Consider the following 25,066-nt stretch of genomic DNA (forward strand, 5'->3'; position numbering starts at 1 on the left):
CAATCTACTTTATTACCTAGCAGTACCATTTTTGTAACAGAGGTAGGAGTAAAGATGAGTTATTCTTTCCACTTAATTTCCAGTTTCAGATCAATGAATTAGTTCACTGTGAGTTCACTAGCGTGCTTCAACTATGACCAATTAGGGTTTTGTGTTGTTGGTGTTCAGTAGCATTGTAAACTCATGGATTTGAGCATAGTTTGTTTCAATTCAGTATAAACATTATTCTTTTTAATATTCAGATTGTCCCATCTTTGGCCAGTAGGAGCCTCTGATTCAGATTAGCTCCTGAGTCCTTCCAACTTTAAGGTCTCAAACACCTTCGTATCTCTGAGGGCTCTGTTGTTGCCGGGTCTGAAAAGTTGTTCCAGCCTCTTGTGCACAATTCCTTGCCTAGACCTGGAATCAGCTGCTTTTCCAGGATTCCCTCGTTCCTTTCAGTGGAAAGGGATCTTTGAGGACCACCATCTCAGAGCTAGCAGTACTCATGGATATTTGCATAGTTATCATTTCTGGACAAAGCAAGGAAATCTTTTTAAGATAGAATTGGTCTTGGGCTTGTCTTATTACTTGCAATCCACATTCACTACTGTAAAATGAAATTCTTAGATCTTCATCTGTTCTCCCTTTCTCCCAAGCTTAGAATCCTGGTTGTCTACAATAGCCCGGATATGAGTATCACATAATGACCCACAATAGTCTCAGTATAACACCAGCACCACCACCTTCATCAGTGCCAAAAGCAGTTTAAGGTGGGCTTTTTGCTTTGGATTTTGTTTTGTTTCAGATCAAAGCACTTAATATGAGAAAATACTAGAAGAAAACAAATGATAATACTGGAGTAGAAGGTTCTTTCTAAGTATAACCCAAAAGCCATCAGTGGAGGGTTGGTCAAGAAAAGATTAATGTATTTGACCAAATTAAAAAGAAAAATTCTATACAACCAAAAAGTACCATAATCAAAGTAAAACCTCTACAAACCCACACTAGAGTGTCTAAGGTACTCCCACCAAGCACCAGCTCCCCTGGGTAGACTTCTCTGGTGGCCCCCTCAATTCCCCTCAGACCTGTATTGTAGTTGCACGGGGGGGAGGCAGGGGCGGCCGGGGGGTTGCTGGGTGTTCTCTTTACAGATGAGAAAAGTCTAACAAAGTCGAGTTCTTGTCCAAGGCATCAGCTGGATAGCGGGAGGGCAGGAGTGTGAGCCCGGTGTCCTGCTGTGGCACCCATTCTCCTTGCAAGGGTTAGTAGGGAGGCCAGTCATTGCTATGACTTGAAGCCCTTCAATTGCTGGGGCCATCAGTAGGCAGATGTCTTGTTTGTTGGAGTTGGTTATAGGCCTTGGCCCAGCTGAATCCAGCCTCATTCTGCTCTCCCCAGTTAGAGGTGCCTTCTACTGTTCAAGAGCCGCTGAGATGCCTGTGTTCATTCCTCAGTGCTGTGTAGACCTCTCTGAACCCACGGGGGTGGGGCCACCAGAGATCCACCATCATCCTGGTTCAGGAGGTTGACTGTTGACCTCACCAAAGCAACCATCCCTCAGCCATCTGCAGGGCTACCTTCTCTCTCCATGCCCAGCCCCGGCTCTGAAACTCACGCAATATTGAGTTTCTTGTGTTGGTATCTCTCCCACATATTGTATGCTACTTTGGGGAAGGCCCCGTGCCCACACAGAATGAGTGTTTAGTAAATTTGTTGACAGAAACACCAGTGAGGTGATTTCTCGATGAATGTACATGGAATGCTTTGAAGAGGTGCGTAATTCGTCAGAGCAGGTCAAGGGAAGGACCACCATCGTACACACATTTGAGAGCCCGTCACGTAAACCACTTTCTTTTCTCTAGGTGACATCAGACGTCCAAAGCATGTTCAACAGACTGACTTGGCTGCAACCCTAGCAATAGGGCTCGGTCTCCCGATCCCAGGGAGCAGTGTCGGCAGCCTCCTGTTCCCTACGGTGGAAGGGAGACCGGTGAGAGAACAGCTGAGGTTTTTACATTTAAATGCAGTGCAGCTCAGCAAATTGTTGCAAGAGAACGTGCCCTCATACACAAAAGGTAACTCAGTTAATAGACTACTTCCACTGCACCTGGTGTTTTCCTGTGTTCACCTCAGTCTTTGACTGTACTTCGGTTTTCTTAGAACCCGACCGTCACCGTTAGCAACACCCACAGATATAATGATCTACATCGAGCTCTTTCGTAAATGTATTCGTTCAACAAATAGGGAGTTTTTTCACGAAGTTCCTATCTGGCTGAGAACTGTTAAAGGCACCTGAGACACAGGGGCTCTGCCCTCATGGTAAGCTCCATGCGGAGAAGTGGCAGCAGCTATCAGATGGTGATGAGTGCCTCAGAAAAAGGGTGGAGTGGGGAGGGCATGGGGAGCGCAGGTGGCTGAGGGCTGTTGGGGCAGAGGCCTGGCCTTTGAGACTCAGAGGGAGTGTGTGGCAGATGCAGGACCCTACAGTGGGGACGTGTCTGCACATTCAAAGGGTGACCAGGGGACAGAGTGGCCGGAGCAGGGTGAACCGGGGCAAAGCAGAAGGAGACGAGGTCAGAGGGATATGGAGGCCTTTTAGGCCTGGGGGGGCTCTTCTGTCGTGAGCTAGGTGGGGAGCTTATGCAGCCTTCCGTACAGAGTCTGAAATCTTCGAGCTGCATCTTCAGAGGCTCTCTCGGGTGCCCGTGTGGAGGGTTCTGCCTTGTGTTGTAGGAGAGTCTGAAGGCTGCTGCAGTACCCCAGTGAGAGGTGTGGTGAGGGCCCAGGCAGTGGCGTGCTATATCCAGCACAGATGGCAGCATTCCAGGTATATTTTGAAGGCAGTGCAAGCAGGATTTGCTGATGCACTGGATATAAGGTGCAGGTGAACCAGAGGCATAAGGAACAACTTGGCATGTTCAGCAGCGCAGTGGAAGAATGGGGTGACAATTACTGAAGTGTGGGAGCGGGGTGCTTGCGGGGTGAGGGGATTGGTGTTGAGGAAGCCAAGTAAAGAAAGAATTTTGGGAAGGGAGGAGTGAGCGGCCAAGTTGAATGCTGCTCAAGGTTAGATGAAATGAGGAACCAAGACTTGACCATTCATCTGGCAGGTGAGGTTACCAGCGACTTTGTCAGGAGTGGTGCCCGTAGAGTGCTGGGGGAAGGCTGGGCTGGGGTCAGGGCAGGGAAGGAAGTGGGGTGTGGAAATGGCTATTGTGTGAGGTGGATGGAGGCCAACACAGGGTATGTTGTTTATATATATTTTTTAAAGATTTTATTTATTTTTTGACAGAGAGAGACACAGTGAGAGAGGGAACACAAGCAAGGGGAGTGGGAGAGGGAGAAGCAGACTCCCCGCTGAGCAGGGAGCCCAGTGCAGGACTCGCTCCCGGGACTCCGGGATCATGGCCTGAGCCGAAGGCAGACGCTAATGACTGAGGCACCCAGGCGCCCCTGTTGTTTATATTTTTAAGCTGGGAGAAACTAAGGGGTATTTATATGCTGGTAGGAATGATCCAGAACAAGAGAGCACATCTCCCAAGGACCATCTTTTCAAACAATTTTTCTGACCATCAAGGTGCATCAAGGACAACATGTTTGGTGCTGGGACTGGGGCTGGTTTCAACGCCTAGTTTGAGGCAGCATTTAATGTGATGTTGGCAGCTTTTGCTACTTGAGAAAGTGGAGTACCGGTTAGTAGAGTGAATGCCCATGAGTTTGAGCTGAGATGTAGGCTGGTCTTGACTTGCCTGTGAAGACCAGCAAGGACTAGTGGGGTCCGGGGTGTCCTGAATGGTGGGGGATCTTAGGAGGCCAGCCCCTTCTTGGTGAGGTGGCCCCTGTGAGAGCAACTGCGTGAAAAGTGAGGCTGGCCCAGGTGCACATTTCAGTCCAGGGGAGAGACAATAGTTACTTTATTTGTTTTCAAAAGTAACTCCTGAGTTTGGTAGCTTTTGCAAATTTGTTATTGGTAATATGTGTCCTTTTTCCTGTACTAACAACCAATAAAACACCAAACAAAACCACAATGGGGGTTTTTTGCTTATTTCAGGAGGATCAGTAGGGAGAATGAAGCACTGCAGTGGGTGTGGCCAGAAAGAACCCTATGAGATGAGCAAAGGCCAGTCCCTGGCATGAGAAAGCCCTCTGTCTATACCATCAGTGATCCTGTTTCCTGAGACGAAACTGGGTACATGTCTGACACTGAAGTCAATTTCAGGGCCTCCCCTGATATCCAGCCCAATCTGATACAACTCTCCCAATCGCTCCCCTGACTTTTATTACAGTTGTACAGACTTTTCTCACCTCAGGACCTTTGCACGTGCTCCTCCCATTGACTGGATGCTCTTCCCCAGTTATCACCTGATGGATTTCTGGGCCACCTTCCACTTCAGCTTCAGTGTCAGACCTTCTTGTCCCCCACCCTCAACCCCAGATTTCAGTTTCTTCAGTGTTACCAAAAGTCACCCACATTCCCCTACTTTCCTCCATAGCATTTTTCACAATTTGTACTTACATGCACATGTGAGAACCCAGCTAGATCACAGGCCCAAGCAGGCAGGAACTATACCTGTTTGCACATAGCATGTAGTCAGTGCTCAGCAAATACTTGTTTGGATACATATACAGGTGTCCACTTCTTGATGATTCTAGGTGGTGGGGTATAGACACTGCTGCCCCCATGTCTCTGCGATTCTGGGTGTAGCCACAGGTGCCCCCATGTCTCTGTGACCTCAGGATGGTGGGGTGTAACAATTAAGCTTTCCATCCTAGGTCTAGACTAATTGAGTTTAGATCCCAGCCATCACCTGCCAACCCATGAGCTGGTGTCTGCGTGCCTTCTCTCTGGGGTGGGCATCGTTGTCATCCCTATCTCAGTTCATGGGGAAAGAACGGGCGTGAGGGGCTTGGAGTCACGCCGGCCACCAGCACTTGGTCACCTGGTATCCGCAGCACTGGCAGGGCTTCAGGCATTTGGGCTGTGCTCAGGCTTATACAGCAACCCTAACCCTAATACTGCAAGACATGGCCTAGACCACCTTGGAAGAGCTCTGCTGGAAGTTGGAAGAGCACAATAAATACCATGGAGTCTCAGAAAGGAAGTTCTTGTTTTGCAGACTTAGTTGAGTCACCAGTAAGTCTGGTCCAACTCCAGAAGGAAGCAAGGCAGCTTCCTGATGCTGAGCTGCCTGCCATTGCCGTCCCAGAGTGGGAGCCAGCAGCATTTGGGGCTGGGCTTCAGTCCAGGAGCTGTTCTGTCAGCCCTAGTATGCATTGGGTTGGGTCCTCTAGCTCGGCATCATGGCAGGAGGGGTCAGGCCGTGTGAAGAAGGGAAGCAGGTCAAAGGTGGGAAATTTGTAACACCAAGGGCCTATTAATGTAATGCCTTTCTAGGTTGTTTTTGTTTTGTCTTTTAAAGATTTTATTTACTCATTAGAGAGAGAGAGCGCACACAAGCGCGGGGAGCAGCAGAGGGAGAGGGAGAAGCAGGCTCCCCGCCGAGTAGGGAGCCCGATGCGGGGCTCCATCCCAGGACCCTGGGACCATGACCTGAGCCGAAGGCAGACGCTGAACCGACTGAGCCACCCCGGCGCCCCTGGGGTGTTTCTATATTGCATATTAAAGAAGAAAAGCTTGGAGAGACACTGAGAGAGAAAGGGGAGGGGGAGGAGGCAAGGGCAGGTGTGGGAGGGAGAGAAAGGTCAGCAGAGCAGTGGGCAGACGCCTGTATCCATGCTGTGTGCGGCTGTGTGCCTCGGGCCATGGCAGGCTGGCAGGCAGGCAGGATGTCCGAGGATTCATGAGCACCGTCGGCTGTTAGTTTAACTGAAGGCGTTGCTGGCCACCCCCTAAGGAAGAGTTCATCTTCATTAGGTAGCAGGCTTTATGCTCGCACCACGTGCTGTGAATGACTGAATACTCTGAAATGATATATGTGCATGAATGTCTGTGATCTATATGTGTAACCTTGTCCTCTTCTTGTTAGAGCCTGGATTTGAGCAGTTTAAAATGTCAGAGAGGTTGCATGGGAACTGGATCAGACTGTACTTGGAGGAAAATAACTCAGAAGTCCTTTTCAACCTGGGAGCCAAGGTTCGAAGGCAGTACTTGGATGCCCTGAGGACCCTGAGCCTGTCCCTGAGCAGACAAGTGGCCCAGTATGACATCTACTCGATGCTGGTGGGGACTGTCATGGTTTTGGAGGTACGGGAGCTTGTGTGGAGTTATGGCTCAGCCGTTAAACTGATTCGATATCTCAGCCAGAATATTGTAGTTTAAAGCATATATAATATTATTTTTTCTGAAAATGGGAAAATACCAATTTCCTTGTTTGTTGAACTCTTTCATTGTGTGTCGTCACGCCCAGAGTATCATCAGGCGTCAAGTGGCTGTGCTCCACATGGCTGCATGTGTACGTTCTTGGCAGGTCACCAGAAATCGTGTTCAATGGGCTTTCTTCTGTTTCCAACATTCGAATAGCTGGCACAAGGTCAGGAGACAGGCTTTTTCTGAACAGTTCTCTCCGAGTCCAGCAGTCGTGGACACTGCTGCTGTTTTCCTGTTCCAGGTTCTAGCCCTGCTCCTACTCAGCATCCCGCAAGCTCTGAGCAGCGAGGCTGAACTGGAGGTTCCTCTCTGGTCGCCTGTGTTTTCTCTGCTGTTTTATTTGATGTTCCTGGTTCTTTCTGCTCTTCACGTCATTGTGTGCACCTCGGCCGAGAGTTCCTGCTATTTCTGTGGCCTCTCATGGCTGACAGCAGGCGGAGTGATGGCGTTGATCTCTGCACTGCTCTGTGCAGTCGGGTCTGCTCTTGCCAAGATGTTTGCCGATGGAAAATTCCTGAGCAAGGTAAGGCTCCTTCCTACACATAGGACCCTGGCTTTCTGAATAGGCCATTTTCTCTTATTTCAGCTGATGTTTCCCCTTCAATCAGACACTGGCTAAACACCAGGTGTGTATCAGGCGGAGTCAAGGAGCCAGGGACAGGAGCCCACGCTTCAGAGGGGCCAACGTGTGAGCATCCTGACTTCAGACACTCAGATCTGTGTTGTCAGGTCACGTGCCTCATTTCTTTATGGGAAAGACAGGGTCCCTGTGACCGTAAACATGACACTGTACAGAGCTGTTGGTCACAGAAGAATAGGCAGTTGGCTGATGGGCAGTGTGTGAATCAGACGTCTCTCCAAAAGAGTTTGAGCGGCAGCCAAGGGAAGAATGTTTCAGAGAGAAAAGAGTCAACTCGTTAGACCTTCTGGGAAGGTTGGCAGGAGGCCGGGACCCTGGCCTCACCCTGCCCCCCTTGGGAGTCCGTCTTGCCTTTTCTTTTCAAGACTGATGTTTTCTTTTAGATTTCTTAGAATCTTTGGCCCCTGACACCTTTATTCATGGTGGTGGTGGCAGACCAGTGAAGCAGAGGTGGACAGCCACAGTTGGTCCATGATGCCAGGAGCCCAAGGGACTCAGGGAAGTGACTCCAGCCCCACCCCCACCCCCAGTGCAGCTGCCTCACCTGGAAGCCATCCGATGCCCCTCCCTGCGTGCGTGCGTCTGAGGAGCTCACGGGTTGTTGTTTATGGCACATTTCTGTTCCCCGTTAGAGAGCATAGGTTTCCCTAGAGCCGTTTGGCTCCCTGGGGCCTAAACAGATTCCCGGGGTCTCTTGTTCTTTCTTATATAGGCTGTACACGATAAGTAGAGTAAATATTATTAGGTAGTTGTCAAATGACAGTCATTAAATTCTCATCTTTAATTTTAAATGCTTTCAGTTAGTATATTTAAAGGATAGTACTGTGATGCCAACTTTGTTGTTTCAATAGAATTGACCGTTTTAATGAAAACTGTCTGGATTTCTGGAAAAGTCATGGCAAAATTAGATGTCTGCTTTGGTGGAATATATCTGGGGGGTTCTTTGGTTTCAAGTAGCAGGAACTGACTGTGGACCACCCCTGAAGACCTCAGGCTCCCCGGGAAAGGGTGAGGGTTCCAGAAGGGCTGGTAGGTGAGGTCTCGGAGCTGCAGACCTGCCCAGATGGCGTGGGTCACTCAGCTTAGGGCTCGCAGTCCAGGGAGACAACTGCCCATGCCCCGGGAGGGTAGGCAGTCCCATCAGCGCAGGAGATGGGTGTGGGGCATGAGGAGCAGCATGTACCTGTCACAGCAGGTTATGCTCTATGAGCAAGAACTTGAAGTGCATGTGGTGGGAGTTGTGTAATTTTTATATTTTTCCTCAAAAAATGCACTTTCCTTTTACAGAATCCAGCTCATCCAAAGGCACGATGGTCAGAGTTAGATGTTCTTATCTTACTCGGGACCATGGGCCACGTGCTGAGTCTGGGTGCAAGCAGCTTCATCGAGGAGGAGCACCAGACCTGGTATTTCCTCATTAATACCCTGTGTCTGGCTCTGTGTCACGAAATCTACAGAAACTGCTTTCTGAGGGACGACTGTGAGCCCCAGCAATGCTCACACGTGGAGGAGGGATTCGTCAGCCCTGCACCAGCATTACAGGACAGGAGCATCCGCTGTAACATGTTAGAGCCCCACAGAGTGTCTAAGGGCCCCACTTCCCTTGACACGCTCAGAGGCTATGAGAAGTGGATGGTGTTAGCAAGCCCATGGGTGATACTTACCTGCTGTCGGCTGCTGCGGTCACTAAACCAGACGGGTGTGCAGTGGGCCCACCGGCCTGACCTGGGGCATTGGCTCACCAGGTGAGAGCATGAGCCGTGGCCTTAGGCCAGACCTTGCATGGTTGAACTGACCACACAGTCTTCTTTTTCAAAATGTAGGCCTGTTTTTCATATCCAGAGCAGAAGTGGTGTTTGAGATCTGAAGCAATGGAAACATAGACCGTAAGCCATGATTTAATGTTGAAAGATGGGTTTATCTGAGTTTTTTTAATTGCTGAATCACTGTAATTGTTTGTTTGAAAACCTTTGAGTTTTAAAATGACAACTGCAGCAAGGATGTAGTTTTGTCACTTGCTGCCACCTCCCTGACAAGGGAGGGCTGGGACGGGGCCACACTCCCTCTGGCCACCCACTCCTCTCTCCCCACCCTGAAGCCAGTGGCTGGACAGCCTAGTCAAAAGTATAGCACATGGGGAGGATCAAAGCAAAGAGAGGGAGCTGGGACAGAAAAGGTCAAGATTTGGCTGTATCAGGGCGCCTGGGTGGCCCAGTCAGTCAAGTGTCTGACTCTTGATTTCAGCTCAGGTCATGGTCTCAGGGTCGGGAGATTGAGCCTCATGTTGGGCTCCACACTCAGCATGGAATCTGCTCGAGATTCTATCTCTCTCCCTCTGCTTCTGCCTCTACCCCCCCCCCCCCGCCCCGTGCATTCTCTCTCTCTCTCTCAAAAAATTTAAAAAAAAAGATATATATATATATGTATTTTTAAATTTATTTATTTATCTATTTGAAAGAGAGAGCGAGAGAGTGCCCACAAGCAGGGGGAGCGGCAGAGAGAGAAGCAGACTCCCCGCTGAGCAAGGACCCAATGTGATGCGGGGCTCCATCCCAGGATCCCGGGATCATGACCTGAGCCAAGGATAGACGCTTAACCGCCTAAGCCACCCAGGCGCCCCTATGTTATACATTTTAATTGTCTGTCAGTGAAGACTTAGAAAACTAAAGTAGAAGGAAAAGAACAGAATGGACATTTGTTTCCTGTTGCTGTGAAGGACTTACATGAAAATCACCAGCAGGAGGCGGGGCTCAGGACAGTGCCAGACATGTTCCTAAAGGAGGGAATGCCGAAAGAAAGACAAGGGACATGCTCGCCCTCCTGGGGATCGGGGAGCTTTGGGTCAAGCAACAAGGGGTGAGTTTACTCAGAAGAGGAAGCAGAAGGGAGCTGAGGCACCTGACCAAGCGTGTAAGGTTGGGACAGCCCGGGACCGCCCAGTGGCCTGAGGCACCTGACCAAGCATGTAAGGTTGGGAGAGCCCGGGACCGCCCAGTGGCCTCACTTCTTATTTTTCTGGAGAGTTGAAGCAGTGCAGGAGAATGTGCTGATTCCCAGGTCCTGATGCACCTCCCCGCCCTCCCCCACACTCCTCAGTCTGGACTCTTCCCAACAGGATGGCCCCCCCTCCTGCATCACGAGTCTTCCCTGTGCTGCTGAGTTACTCCTGTTTGTGAAGAGGTGGCAGTGCGGCCCCATTTCTCTTCATAGCAGAGCTTCTGGGGAGGCATGTAAACTCACCTTCCTTATTGCTATTTTTCAGTTGTTATAATTAACAATCCAGGAGAGTGCACAATACACAGTTTAAAGGGCAACAGTGAATGGACACCCAGGTGACCGCCTCCCAGAGCAAGGACGAGGGCAGGGCCAGGCCCCAGCATGACCCCTGTCACCACCTGCCATCCCTGGGCCCATGTCTTGACACTGGCCACATCTTTCCTCTGAGTCTTTTCCAAGTAGTTTTTCCACTGATGTGTGTTCACTTTGGCAAGATAGTCACTCATCCACTTAACAACTCTGAGTGTCTGGGCTTTGTGAGCACGAGCTGTGGTGAATGACACAGAAAAGAATCCTGCCTTCCAGCACAGCCCTCCCGAGGTAGCAGGATGGTGGGCCAGGGCCAGGCAGAGAGGGGGGCCCAGCTCTGCTGTGACAGCTTTGTGCTCCCAGTGGAGATGCTCAGCCCCTCTGCAAAGTCTCCCTGCCTGGGAACGAGCAGACACTCTTCGAATGAGTCAGTCTGTGCCAATGAGTGAATGAGAGAGAATCACGCCGGGACGTGCTTATCTCCCATGAGCAGGGTATTCGCTGGTAAATCCATTGTGCCCAGAGTCTCTTCACCTCTGGGTGGGGAAGGTGGGGCTGCCAGGGGAGCCAGTGGGTAGTGTTTTGTACAGATCACTGCACTGGCCAGTGAAGGCCTGGTGGCAGGGGCCATTTGTGAATGGAAATGAGAGTTCGGGGTAGCCGTCCTTCATTGGTTACATTTTAAGAAACTTTGAATTTAAATCACCAATGATTTTCTTTTCTTTTTTGCTTTTCAGAAACATCAGCTGAGTTCTTAGAAAGCCACTTGATGTAGATCCATGACACCGCCAGTTACACTTGTTAGTAATTTGGGGGCTTTTCCATTTCATTTCAGCTCAGATCACAAAGCCGAACTCTCTGTTCTGGCTGCCCTTTCGCTCATCGTGATTTTCGCACTGGTTCAGAGGAGGTGCTCTCTGACGTCAAAAGTAGCCATGGCACTTGGGCTGCTGGGCGTCTATTGCTACCGGGCGGCCATTGGAAATGTCCTGTTCCCATGGCAACGAGACAGCAAAGACATTTCAAAGTAAGTGCACTGGCAAATCGATTTCATGTTTTAGGTACTAAAGCAGGCCATGCAGTCTTGAGAACTTTGGAGTTGGTTCCTGCAAATTGTGATCTCAGCAGTTAGTAGAGCCTGACAAGGAATGCATCAGTGAACTGATTCTTTTAGCCTCTTTGTTTTGGGAGGAGAGAGACAAATAATGCAGTAAGGTCACTGAGCTTTCTTTTTTAAAATAAGGGGTTCTCTGAAAATAAGGAATTTAAAGGGTTTACTTTTGCTCAGTCAGGACATAGTAACAGGAATCACAAAGAGTGGATGCCTCCTAGCAGTTGGGAAATAAAGCACACCAGAAAAATCAGCTCTCCCATAATTTACGGTGAGCTCCGGGGGTGGGGAGGGGCCCCTCAGTGCTGAGTCATGAAGGCCACTTTTTGTCACAAATTGGCAGCTTTTCTTTTTTTAATGGTGATGTGGGGTGGGGTGAGCAGAGGCCATCCTGGAGGCTGTTTGTAAAACGTGTTAAGAACCTTGAGTGTGTCCAGCCCTCTGACCCGGGTGCCCTCTTACGGAATGTACCTCAGGAATCCACCCAGAGACGAGGCCTGAAACCGGGACACAGGCAGGCTCTCTGAAAACTGATTTACAGGTGCACATAATACAAAACAAGGTAATTGGCCAACAGTGGTGGGATGAGCCTCTGAATGATGTTAAAGCTCTGTGCTGACTAGTGTGTTTTCATAGAAGACATGAAGATGTGGATCGACAGGCTGTAAAACTATTGTATGACCCCATCTTATGAAGTATGTACATATTTTTTTTATGTTTGTATGAAAGACTAAAATAGGTAATTGGTTGTGATTATATTTAGGACATGGAATCACAGGTAGCTTGTGATCTTCCTTTTCATGCATTTTTTTATTGCTTTTCTAGTCAGAGAAAGAAAAGCAAATGTCATCTTCTCTGAAAAGGTCAAGGTGTAAGCTGAGGGCTGTGACCAGGCTGTGTGGGTGCCCAGGAGCCAGGGGGCACACCTGGAAGCAGGACCTGCCAACGGTAGGGGCAGTTGAGGTGATGCCAAGAGCCTGGCTGAGGTGACAGCAGGGTGGCAGGCCTTCTCCTGAGGCAGCAAGGTCAGGTAGGGGGAGGATGGTGGGGAGACATCTCAAAGGCTGTCCACTTTGGAGCCTGAGACTCTGAGCAGATGTCAAGGCTGGGCGTCACGTTTGAGGGTGTTCAAGTGTGAAACATGAATACATTCCTCATTTCCTCTCAGATCAATGCACCTAATTTCGTGATCACTCATCTCAAGACTTGGACCACTTGCCTTTTGTGGATGCCACAGCATATACCTTGTTGGTGTCCAGAGCATAGACCAGTGCACCCTTTCATTAACCTGCAGTGCTTGTCTCCCATTCTTCCTGGAAAATGCTTCCATTCCCCACCCCCATCTATCCTGGTTCTAGATCCCTCTCACTTCTAGCTCTACCCCAATTCTGGAGCCATCCAGGTTCTAGCTCTAACAGCTGCTTCTCACTGTTCAGTCTGTAGCTGTCCATCGATACTCTAAAATCTTCCTTTACTTCTGACTTTCTTCACCACTCTGAATCCCAGGCTTGGCTGGAGTGGAAGGCCAGATTGCCATGGTCCTAGACGTGCAGGAATGGCAGCATGGTTTAGGGCAAGGAGTTGGACCCTAGGAGGCACCCTCTTGTGCCGTCTTTCCTGTTCACCCCGCAGACTGCCCCGGTGTTCTTCCGCTCTAATGACTCGGGACCTGGGCTGGTTGCTCCTTTAACCCTGTGGGTCAGTCATTAGCTCTCCGTTTCGTACACGCCTTGGCGACGGGGTTGCACCTGACCCCAGCTCCTTGGCCAGTGTGTGACCCCATGGCAAGTGTCTACACACGGGAGGAGGTACACAGCAGACAGTGGTCTGTCGATTTACACTATGCTTTAATAAAAGGAATTTTTCTAAGTGCATAAACCTTCCTAAGAAAATCTGAGATAGGAAAATTCAGTTTTTCAAAACAGATACAGGAAAATTCAGTTTTTTAAAACAGATACATTATTATGGTGATGATTTCATTTAAAATTTAATTTACTGGGCGCCTGAGTGGCTCAGTCGGTTAAGCGACTGCCTTCGGCTCAGGTCATGATCCTGGAGTCCTGGGATCGAGTCCCATATCGGGCTCCCTGCTCAGCAGGGAGTCTGCTTCTCCCTCTGACCCTCTTCCCTCTCGTGCTCTCTATCTCTCATTCTCTCTCTCTCTCAAATAAGTAAATAAAATCTTTAAAAAATAAAATAAAATAAAATAAAATAAAATTTAATTTACTTAGCATTACTTTAAATGATTAGCTTTTCTTGTATATATAAAATATTTGATTTATGAAACTTATTTAAAATGTGTTTTAGGGATGCATGTGTTTCATAAGATGAAATTTTTGATAGAGCATCATAAATTATATCCTTTACAAATAATTGGAAGTGAAGTGCTAAAATAATTTTTTTTTTTTTTTAGATTTTATTTGTTTATTTGAGAGAGAGAGTTAGGGAGAGAGAGCACAGGCAGGGGGAGGAGCAGAGGGAGAGGGAGAAGCAGACCCCCCGCTGAGCAGGGAGCCCGACAACACGGGTCTTGACCCCAGGACCCTGAGATCATGACCTGAGTGAAGGCAGACGCTTCACCGACTGAGCCACCCAGGCACCCCTAAAATATTTCTTAATAATCCTTAATACTTGTGTGCCGCACACTTTACCTGTGTTCTCTTGTTTAATTCCCAGGACAGCTTATGAAGTGTAGGTACCATTTCTCTTCATTTTAGGAATGATGAAGTGTTCGTCAGAAGCCTTAACTAACTTCCCCCAACAGCAGAGCTAGTAAGCGGCAGAGTCCTGACTAACCTCGCCCTGACCTTCTCTAGGCCCCACATTGTGCACTGCACTTGGGTGCTTGGTTGTAAACACGTCCAAATGTATCTTAACATTATGAACTTAGGGACGTTTCTGATAGAGCTTGGCCTCATCCTGTTGCAGTGGTCTTTCAGACTCACCGTGAAGCCACTGGATGGTTTTTCCAGCACCCTGCAGGTGATGGCTCTAGTCTTGCACCAGGCTATCCTTGGGCCAAATGAGCAAGATTTCCCAGAAGCCGGCTCCACCACAGAAGTGCACAGAGAGAGGACAGGCCTGCCAGCCTCTGGGCAAAGGGGGTCCTGGGGGGCTGATACGCAGAAGCAGACGCCCCCACTTCCACAGAGTCACCCAGGTGGGCGGGTGCTGCGGCTTATCTAGTCAGCTAAGTAGACACGTGGTTTTCATGGGAAGAATATGTATGAGTTTTTTGAGCTGGTGCTAACGAATCAAACTTGTTTTGCTTTTTTTTTTTTTAGGGGTGTTATTGAAGCTCGTTTTGTTCATGTCTTTGTCCTTGGCATTCTGTTCACGGGCACCAAAGACTTGCTTAAATCTCAAGTCATTGCTGCAGACTTCACAATCAAGACTGTGGGTTTATGGGAGATATATAGTGGATTAGTTCTTCTGGCCGCTTTGCTTTTTAGACCACATAATCTGCCAGTCTTAGTGTTTAGCCTCTTCATTCAAACTATAATGACTAAATTCATCTGGAAGCCTCTGAGGCATGACGCAGCTGAGATCACTATAATGCATTATTGGTTCGGTCAAGCATTCTTCTATTTCCAGGTAGGTTTTCATTATTATCGTGGATAGAAATCTATTAACTTTTTATATGTCATTTATCTTTTTTCTTTGAGAAAATTTACCATAAGTTGGGAAGTTAGAAAGGTTGTTCAGTGAAGGAACTTTCAGTGTGGTGTGGGGAATGATGCCTAGATCCTGTGTGTATTTGATAGGATAAAATACAACTTAGTTATCTAAGACTGACACCCTTGGTATGGACCCAGGGGTGCTTAAGACAGCGTATTAAGCACTGTACGTTGTGTACTGGATCTGTTTACCACGACCCATTAGGGACACCCATCACAGTTCCATTGCTTTACCTGATGAAGTGATGACCGAACTCCCTCTGCCCGTTCCCCTGGCCATCAGTGCCGAGTGCTGTTGGGTGTCCTTACTTGGCTCTCAGTCCCCCCTGGGGCCCCGTGGTCATCATGTCTTCTCTCCAGTGTTAAAGGGCCCACCAGAGGCAAGTCTAAGCTGCCTCTGGGATGGATCTCAGAGTTTGCCTACATGCTTGGAGCGGCACCTGGACAGGTGGACAGAGGGACCAGCTCCTGGTCTGGGAGGGACTCAGTTCCATCCCAGCCTTCCCGCATCTCTGCTCTGGTTCAGGGGGCCCCACACTCCACTACCGGCTCTGCACCCTCTGGCAGAGGAACTGTGCACAAGCCCCTGAGCATCTCTGTTGTGTTTTCCCATCTTTATGGTGAGGGTCTGTACTGTCTCTGTGCACCAGGTTCTCCCTCCTCTTTCAGTCCCTGGGGACTTGCGTGGTCTGTGTGTCCCCACAGGTGGGCCTGGGGCTTCTTCCCTCTGCCCTTCCCACTTCTCCCTGCTTTGCCGGCACTCCTGGTCTCATCCACAGAGCAGCCCCCCCACCACTCCACTGTTTTCTCTCTGTTCCCGGAAGCCCAGAGAGGGGTGAGGGGGTGGGGGTAGTTCTAGAAATCCATGTCCTGGAGGATGTGACCTGACCCTCAGACCCTCCTTACTATCCATCTCCCCTGGAGGACCCCCGTACTTCTCAGTCTAGCCCTGCACGTGGGTGGCTGTAGCCCCGACACTGGTGTCCATCGCTTCTAAGCCAGATGGCCTCTGGCAGCACCTGCTGTGCCCTAGTCTCATCTATAAAATGGGCTGCTCCACAGCTGTCTCCCCCTCGGCTGCTATAAGGGTCGAGTAGTGACAAACAGGAGGTAGGTATCCTGTGTAGTCGCTCTCTGTGCTTGCTGGTGTTCCACAGGACCTGTAGGGAAGGCATGACTGGGGTCTGTAGGACCTGGAGAGTGACTGCACCTCCCTGGAGTTGCTGCCCATCCCGGGAGGTGTTGGTGACTGAGGGCCACACTGACGAGCAGCTCACAGCGCCTGGAGACGTGCCGGTCAGTTCCGCCCCATTGCAGGCTGGCCTCTGTTGAGCCTCACGGTCTTTCAGCTGTGTGTGTCTCCATGGTGTCAAGCAGCCCCATCTCAAAGGCCACAACTTTTCTTACCTATCAGAAGAAATGTAAAAGGTCACCAGCCTTGTGGATGTGAGGGAATGCAGTTTGCCCAGGAATTCCAGAATGCCCGCTGGGAAGGGGAAGAAGATAAAGGAGGCAGTTGTAAACACTGCACCTCGAGCTGCAGAGGAGAGAGGCGTGGGTCTGGAGTCTGCTTCTGGGTGAGACCTGCTCTGCCTTGTTGGTAGAGACACCCCTGTGTCAGGGTTCTTTCACGCTTGGCCATTCAGTGTAACTGATGTGTTGCTGTAGAAGGACTTTAAGCTTTGCTAAGCATTCCAGAAATCTCTAGATGGCTTGTCAGCCTCACAGTCCTCACTTTGAAAGTCACGCACAGGCCTCTTCTGGTGGTGGCCTCCGTCCAGGAGTTCTGCGTCTCTGACCACGAGTGCCCGGGAGGGGAATGGGAATGCCATCACCGCGGAAAATCACCACGCCCCTCTCCCTTGTCCAGGCTCCCGGGCACCGTGCTGGACAGCGACCATGTCCAGTGAGCACAGAGCGCCCCAGGGGTGTATGGATAGCCAGGGCTCCTTGTGGGTGTGGTCCTGGCATATCTGCAGATAATGGCCTGGTGCTTGCGGACTGGTCGCGTGGTAGACCCTGCTGGCACAGGTGGTGAGAATCCAGTGGGCTGCCTCAGTCCAGAAGAAGGAGGTGGCTGCCGGTTAGGCACCCTGGCCCGCACTGAGGCCTTGGTGTCAGGAAGACTGACAGAGCCACGGTCATGCCCCGAGCGAGGAGACCGCCTCACATTCTGTGTGCTCCTTTGTGGCACGTAGCCACATTCCACGGGGAGGTGACGAGGCATCCATGATGGCGCACGGTACTGGTACTTGGCAGCGGAATGCGCGTGTCCGATACCACCGGTGCCCCTGCAGCGTCACCGGTCCATGCTGGGGGTCTGTCGGCACGCAAAATCAGCACAGACCCTGGCGCATCAGGCAGTGACCCATAGCAATGCAGGCCTCCCTCGTCTCAACCCTGCCCATAGCCCTTCCGTCACGGTCAGGTTTCCTGGGAGAAGACCTGCAGGCTTGCTGCCCCTCCTTCCTGCCCTCAGCTCGGGGACACCTGGTTGCACAGGGGTCGGGAGTGTGGTACCCAGCTGGCCTCCTCTGGGTCTCTGTACCTCAGTGTCCCACCAGTTCACTGAGAGCCACAATGGCACAACGTCAGGACTGTGGAGGATGAAATGAGTGGATGCAAGTAAAGCCCCAGAGCAGGCGACTTCGCAGTGTTGGAACCGTGCGTCTGTCATTGTCATGCCTCCCCTCCTGCAGCACTTGGAACTCTCGTTCTTCCCTCTTCTCAGCAGCTCTGGCGTCTCCTCAGTCTGTAGTGAGGGGCTTCTAAGTAGGAATTAAGTAATCAAGAGAGAGCCCAGGCAGCCACGGGCCAAGTGGCTGAAGGGGAAGCTGCACAGTGGAGGTTTCTGTCAGGGGAGGGGCCCGCTGTAACAGGGTGGTAAGGACGGGAGTACATGCATGTCTTTGAGATACTTGGGAGGTCTGCCACCATGACCCGGTGGCCGCCTGCAATGACACAGCGAAGGAGGAGGTGGTGGGGTTCCACTGTCCCATTTGTGAAGCCATAAACACCCAGCTGGAGTTGTGTCCTGGGCCATTGATAAGTGGTTCCAGGAGGGGCCTTAGTTGGACTGGGACAGACAAATGTCAAACTTATAAATGTCCGGAGTAGCTGAGGAAAGGACACCAGCAGTGGTAAAGACCGAAAGTGGAGAGAAGAGCTGAATCTAGGAGAGGTTTCCCTTGGATGCAAACCCCACCCTCCTATGCAGGATGAGCTATGCATTACCCCCAGGGCTGGGTGGTGACCCACCGGGGTCTTGGGTCTGACACACCAAGCCCTCCCTGTGACCAGCGTGCCCTGTTCTGCCTAACAGCGGTGTCCACCCATTGAAGGAGCCATTTGGCAACACCACCCCCAGCCTCCCCTTGGCCACTTTGCCTCCCAAGGCCAGGTGCAACCCTCCAGACAGGTCCCCCAGCACAGGGAGGTCAGCATGTCTGTCTCAGGTAGATAGATGCTTTACTTGTATCCACTCAGAGCTGAGAGGAGTTTGGAATTTGCCATAGTTCATCAGCAGACCTTTATTTGTTTAGTTTCTTGAAGGTAGAAGACGTTTCATTTGTTCTTCCCCACCTGGAAGCAAGGTGGGAAAGGGGTGGGCGGGCACCTGGGGCTCCCATGTGTCCATGTCGCCATGACCGCATGTGGCTATTTGTGGTTGCTGGTGGCCGTGTCAGTGCTGCCTCTCCCTGTGTTCCAGGGAAACTCCAACAGCATAGCCACGGTGGATGTCTCAGCGGGCTTCGTGGGCCTGGACACCTACATGGAGGTCCCAGCTATGTTCCTGACAGCGTTTGCCACGTTTGCAGGGCCTGTGCTGTGGGCCAGCCATTTAGTGAGCTTCCTGAGCTCAGAAACCAGGTGAGGCTTCTTCTTTGTCTTTCAGCACTAAATCTGATGGGAGGTTGACAATTTGAAGAGAGCATCTTACTCCAGATACAGGGTTCCAAACCCCAAGGGCCAAAAGGTCTTCATCAGTTTTCTTTTCCTTAAATAAGAGTGAACAGTCCACAGCATGTGGGCCAGAGGCAGGTGTAAGTGCAGGTCTGTGGCCACCCTGTGTCTGGTTGGCTGGGGAGGCTGCGGGGCTCTGTAGCTTCAGCTGCTCTCTTCCAGCTCCTACCACAATGTGGTTGCCTGGGGCACAAGAAGGAAAATCTCTCCTGGTTTCTCTGCTTGCTGGTGACCTCGTTGGGTGGGGCAGGCAGGGAGGGATCTGCTGTTCGGGGCGTGAAGACGAGACATGCTGGCTGTCACCTCCAGGGTCCCTGCTGCAGAGAGGAGCCTGCAGAGGCCCAAAGGGCTTCAGGCTTGGTGCCCGTGCCCTGCCCTGCCACCGAGAGGCCTCCTCAGGCTCCACGTGGCCCCCAAACCAACGGGGCAGCTGACGCCACCCTCCTGCCCATCACGCTCCTTGGTGCTTTGTTACTTGTTTATGCATTGGTCCTCCCAGAAAGAGGGCTTCCTAAGGCGGGGACTTTGCAGTCTTTGGGCACGATGGTGACTCAGGGCCTGGGTCCAGCCTGGCAGAGTTTGGCCTGAGTGGTATGTGGGCTGTCTGATTCTGTAAAATGGGGTGATGGTGTTGCCTCCTGAGGTTGAGGGGCCTTCGTGAGGAGTTCCACGGGTGCTGCAGGTGGTGTGAGCAGCCATGCTGTGTCTGTCAGGGCTCCCCCGGTGCCCCACTCCCAGAAGCACCTTCCCATTTCTTAAGCTACTCGGTTAACCCACAGGCATGCCCCCCCGCCCCCGCCCAGATGCCAGCATCTTGCTCAGGTGCAGGACCAGCCTCCACATGCTGAGTGGTCCGTGTCTGCAGGGCGCAGACAGTTAGGGAGGTCCTGTCTGCAGGGCGCAGACAGTTAGGGAGACCCTAGGAGGACACTGTTCCTGCCAAATGTACCCCTGTGTCTCCAGTCTTCCAGGGGGAAGAACTGGAACTTGGCTTTAACCAGAGCCTTGGAAAGCCTGGCCTCTGAGGATTTGTGAGGTGAAGTGAGTGAATGATGGAACTTGTCATTTGGAAGGAAGTTACCTTCAAGAATAGGTTAGATTTATGTAATGATTGTGTCGATGGTTTGAAAAGAAAAGGAGGGCATGCGTGTGCTTTGAGGGCTTGCACATGCTTGAGAATGCTCTTTGCTGTTAATTTGCTTAGCAAACACTCTCAGGCCAGTGTCCCCAGACCAGATGCTCCACTGGGCAGCACAAAGCAGAGCTCAAAACGTGTATCTCATCCTGTGTGATTTTCTTTTCATTATGTTTCATAACATTTGTGATGCATTATATAGTAGTACATGCACATGATTTTTAAACATATCTGTTGCAAAATTTGGGGCTGCACTATTCACAGATATTTTGCAGGTTGAGACAGTAGAGAGTGACAGGACAGCCTCCTGCAGCTGTTGTGCCCTTGGGTGGGTGGGCTCCTGCCCACCAGACTGACCAGATTGCGCGGGGGTGTCCCAGGAACAAGAGTTACCATGGTCATTTTCAAAATAAAAATATTGATTATGTGTATGTTCATGCCTTATATGATGCAAAAGTGGAGTATACTAATACACATTCCCTTTTTATTAACAGCGGTTCTGCACTGGGTCATGCTTGCTTCTGCTATGCACTGATCTGTTCTTTTCCAGTCTCTGCGTATATCATTTTGGTGACATCCCTCCGTTACCATTTATTTATATGGAGTGTGTTTTCTCCAAAACTCCTTTATGAGGGGATGCATATCCTCATCACAGCTGCCATCTGTGCATTCTTCACAGCCATGGATCAAACTAACACGAAGTCTTAGGCACTGGAGAAACAATGTATTTTTAAGGTCTACTATTCACTTCATGCTTTTGTTTCTTTTTTTATTTTTTTTTCAAGGTACGGGCCCCTATTCACTTCATGCAGTTGGGTAGTGAAAAAAAAATCTGTCTAAATGCAAGGACGTTCTAAAGAAAATTGTGAATTCTACAAAATTGAATAGTTTCAGTTTCTTTCACTGCTGTACTTGAATTTAGATTAAATAGTAGTTTAAAAGGTCACTTTAAAATATTTAGTTTCGGGGTTCCTGGGTGGCTCAGTCGTTAAGCGGCTGCCTTCGGCTCAGGTCATGATCCCAGGGTTCTGGGATCGAGTCCCGCATCGGGCTCCCTGCTCAGCGGGAAGCCTGCTTCTCCCTCTCCCGCTCCCCCTGCTTGTGTTCCCTCTCTCGCTGTGTCTCTCTCTGTCAAATAAATAAAATAAAATATTTAGTTTGAATATGAATCATATTCCCCTGTTGACAATCACTCCATAAAGTTCTGAACTTTTAATTTCCTCTGGATAATATTTCACTCAAATATCTGTGTTTAAATTGATGAATAAAGATGTCTCAGGTTTATTGTGGTGTTTGTGGACCTCAGAAAGCCTGGGAACTCTGGGAGAAGGTTTACCTGCTGCTGGAGTTTACCTCGAAGAACCCAGAACCCTTAATGACCCTAGAAACCACTGGAGGTCCCAAGGAGCATTAGTGTGTGTTACATCTGTCAACATTAAGACATTTCAAAAACTATTCGTTGAAAGTAAAGATATAAACTCATTCCATCTTAACATAGAATATTTTTAAGAAAAATAACTTTTCCAAAACAAGAATATTTACTGAGGAGAGCGGCATTGTTTTACGTTTTTGCACATCTTTAGTGTCTTAATTGAAGATTAAGTTCTTCAATTAGAGTAGGTTAGATTCTGCATTCAGTCTGTTGTCATCTGTGAAGTAGTCACATAGATATGTAGTTGGGAAAGGGAGGAATATTTTATTTTTTATTTAAATTCAGTTAATTAACAGTGTATTATTAGTTTCAGAGGTAGAGTTCAGTGACTCATCAGTCTTATATAACACCCAATGCTCATTACATCACGTGCCCACCTTAATGTCCATCACCCAATTACCCCATCCCCCACCCCCCCTTCTCTCCAGCAGCCCTGTTTGTTTCCTATGACTAAGAGTCTCTTATGGTTTGTCTCCCTCTCTGTTGAAAGGGAGGAATATTTTAAAATCCTTTTTCTAATCACCGTGGATGTTCTTTTTGGCACTGCACTAAAACATGACAAACGATGGTTCCTTAATGGTTAATTGGAGAAAAAGCAAGTGCGTGCAAAACAGGTGAAGCCCCATTAAGGTCTGCACCTGAGGTAACAAGGTTACCTGGTTGACAAGTTCTCTGTCAGTGTACGATGCCATTGCGGGGAGCTGGGTAGACTGTACGTGGATCTTTCTGTATTATTTTTGCAACTTCTTGTGAAATTTACACTATTTGAAAATAAAAGTTATTTTAAAAAGGAAAAGAATAGTTGCAGTGTGGAATCTGAAACCGTGTCAGTGCACTTTGTGTTCTGCTTTATTAAAATTCACTGCTCTGCACTGCTCCCCAAATGGGTCTGTTACCCAGGTAGGATTCTGTAGTATCCTGTGGAAATAACACTTCTCTGCAGATGTTGACACGGTACAATATTCAGTACCAAAAATCACTTGTTATATTGCCAACAGTCTCCTCAGAAAAGTCTTCCAGCATTGGAAGCTCACAGTGGCAGATGCAAGTCCTCCAAAACTCTAACGTACATCTTTTAGCTTACGTAATGATTTGATATTTGTTTGCAAAATGGTCACCACTGTCAACCTAGTTAACGTCCATCACCACACATAGTTACAATTTTTTCTTGTGATAACAACTTTTACGATCTACTCTCTCTGAGATCCATAATACAGCATCCTAAACTATAGTCACCATGCTGCATGTTATACCCCCAGGACTTATTTTATAACTGGAAGTTTATACCTTTTACCCCATCACCCATTTCACCCACCTTCCACCCCTGCCTCTCTGGCAACCATCAGTCTGTTTTCTGTATCGATGAGCTTGGTTTTTTGTTTGTTTAGATTCCACATATAAGTGAGATCATACAGTATTTGTCTTTCTCTGTCTGACTTGTGTCACTTAGCATAATGCCCTCAGGATCCATCTATGTTGTCACAAATGGCAAGATTTTCTTCTTTTTTGTGTCTGAGTAGTGTGTGTGTGTGTGTGTGTGTGTGTGTGTGTGTGTGCGCACACACGCGTCTACATCACGTTTTCTTTATCCATTCATCCATCAGTGGACACTTAGTTTGTCTTCGTATCTTGGCTATTGTAAATAATGCTGTTATGAATGCAGGAGTGCAGATATCTTTTTGAGTTAGTGTTTTTGTTTCCCTCAGATAAATATCCAGAAGTGCAATTGGTGTATTATATGGTAGTTTTATTTTTAACTTTTTGAGGAACCTCCATATCATTTCCACAGTGGCCACATCAATTTACATTCCCTCCAACAGTGCACAAGAGTTCCCTTTCTCCACATCCTCATCAACACCATTGTTATTTCTTGTCATTTGGATGGGAGAGTGTTTCCTAATGTACAGATATTTAATATTTACAAATATTTAAGTTTTTGTCACTTTCTAAAATTGTTTTTTCTAGTTACAGTACATCTCCCACTTCATAATCCATTCTGAAAATCCATTGTTTCATGCTAAAACACTAACTGGGGATCTGTTTTCCATTATTTTAAATAAAAAACTATGAGAATGCGATACATGTCATACCCAAGCCCCCAACCAGTTCCCTAAAATGTAACTACACTTAGCAAAATGTCTACATGTAAGTACCATGCTATCATATTAGGGAACAAAATGCTTAAAACCGGTTCCTGGTCATCAAATAGTTAATATGGTTATTAACTGGTGTCTTTTTTCATAGCTTTTTAAAATAGAAACTTAGAATCATTTTAAGTCATTTTCCTCTCCAATATAAGCATTTAAAGCTATAAATTTCCTCTTTTATTTTCACTATATTTACAAATTTTCATATACTGCATTTCTATTATCATTCAGTTTGTAATATTTCCTGCTTCATTTTTATGGCCTAGCAGTTGGCTCGTCTTGTGCAATAGGGAAAAAAAAAAAAGTAGGTTCAGCAATTGTTTGATGTGATGTCCTATAACTATCAGGCCAGAGTACTTGTTGTCAGCCAGACCTTCTACATCCTTACTGATTTGTTTTCTACTTATTCTTTCAATTGCCAAGAGGATAGCTAAAATTTCCAACTGTAATTATGAATTTATGTGTTTCTTATCTGTTAGTTTTTGCTTCATGTATTTTGCATTTCTATACACTAATAATGAAATAGCAAAAAGGAAAATTAAGAAAACAATTCCATTTCCAATTGCACCAAAAGAGAATAAAATACCTACAAGTAAATTTAACCAGGGAGGTGAAAAACCTGTACTCTAAGAACTATAAGACATTGATAAAAACAACACAAATGGCAAGATATACCATGCTCATGGATCAAAGTAATATTGTTAAAAATGTCCATATTACCACCCTCCAATTCTACGGATTTAGCGCAATTCCTAACAAAATACCAATTGTATTTTTCACAGAACTAGAACAAATATTCCTCAAATTTGTATAGGACCACGAAGACCTCAAATAGCCAAAGCAATTTTAAGAAAGAACAAAGCTGGAGGTATCACAATCCCAGATTTCCAGATATATTATGGAGCTATAATAAAAGAGTATGGTACTGGCACAGAAATAGACATATAGACCAATGGAAGAGGAGAGAGAAGCCAGAAATAAACTCAAGTTTATACGGTCAATTAATCTATCACAAAAGAGGCAGGAATATACAATGGTGAAAAGACACCTATTGTCTCTTCAGTAGATGGTGTTGGGAAAACCAGACAGCAACATAAACAAGAATGAAACACGACCACTTCCTTACACCGTACACAAAAATAAATCCAAAATGGATTAAAAACCTAAATGTGAGACCAGAGGAGAACATAGGCAATAATTTCTTTATTGGCTGTAGCAGCATTTCTCTGGATATGTCTTCTCAGGCAAAAGAAACAAAAGCAAAACTAAACTATGGGGACTGCACCAAACTAAAAAGCTTTTGCGCAGTGAAGGAAACCATCAACAAACAAAAGGGCAAGCTACT

The 25,066-nt window shown here is 48.2% G+C and overlaps 1 protein-coding gene across 7 annotated transcripts in view; it reads left to right on the plus strand.

Annotated features, from left to right (window-relative positions):
• PIGG (phosphatidylinositol glycan anchor biosynthesis class G) overlaps positions 1 to 21,946 on the plus strand; it is a 39,436-nt gene extending 17,490 nt beyond the window's left edge. Inside the window, exons 6-14 of one of the 7 annotated variants that reach the window (XM_035726065.1) lie at positions 1,845 to 2,057; positions 5,970 to 6,187; positions 6,552 to 6,833; positions 8,238 to 8,695; positions 11,092 to 11,283; positions 14,652 to 14,961; positions 18,754 to 18,914; positions 19,971 to 20,100; positions 20,637 to 20,750. In XM_035726065.1, the coding sequence (XP_035581958.1) occupies positions 1,845 to 2,057; positions 5,970 to 6,187; positions 6,552 to 6,833; positions 8,238 to 8,695; positions 11,092 to 11,283; positions 14,652 to 14,961; positions 18,754 to 18,914; positions 19,971 to 20,004 (1,868 nt within the window). In that variant the 3' untranslated portion in view covers positions 20,005 to 20,100; positions 20,637 to 20,750. The other 6 variants (XM_035726064.1, XM_035726068.1, XM_035726067.1 and 3 more) reach the window with 6 other exon arrangements.
• Positions 21,947 to 25,066: the final 3,120 nt, after the last annotated feature.

This window comes from Zalophus californianus, chromosome 2 (genome assembly GCF_009762305.2).
Source record: "Zalophus californianus isolate mZalCal1 chromosome 2, mZalCal1.pri.v2, whole genome shotgun sequence".
NCBI classification, from domain to species: Eukaryota; Metazoa; Chordata; class Mammalia; order Carnivora; family Otariidae; genus Zalophus; species Zalophus californianus.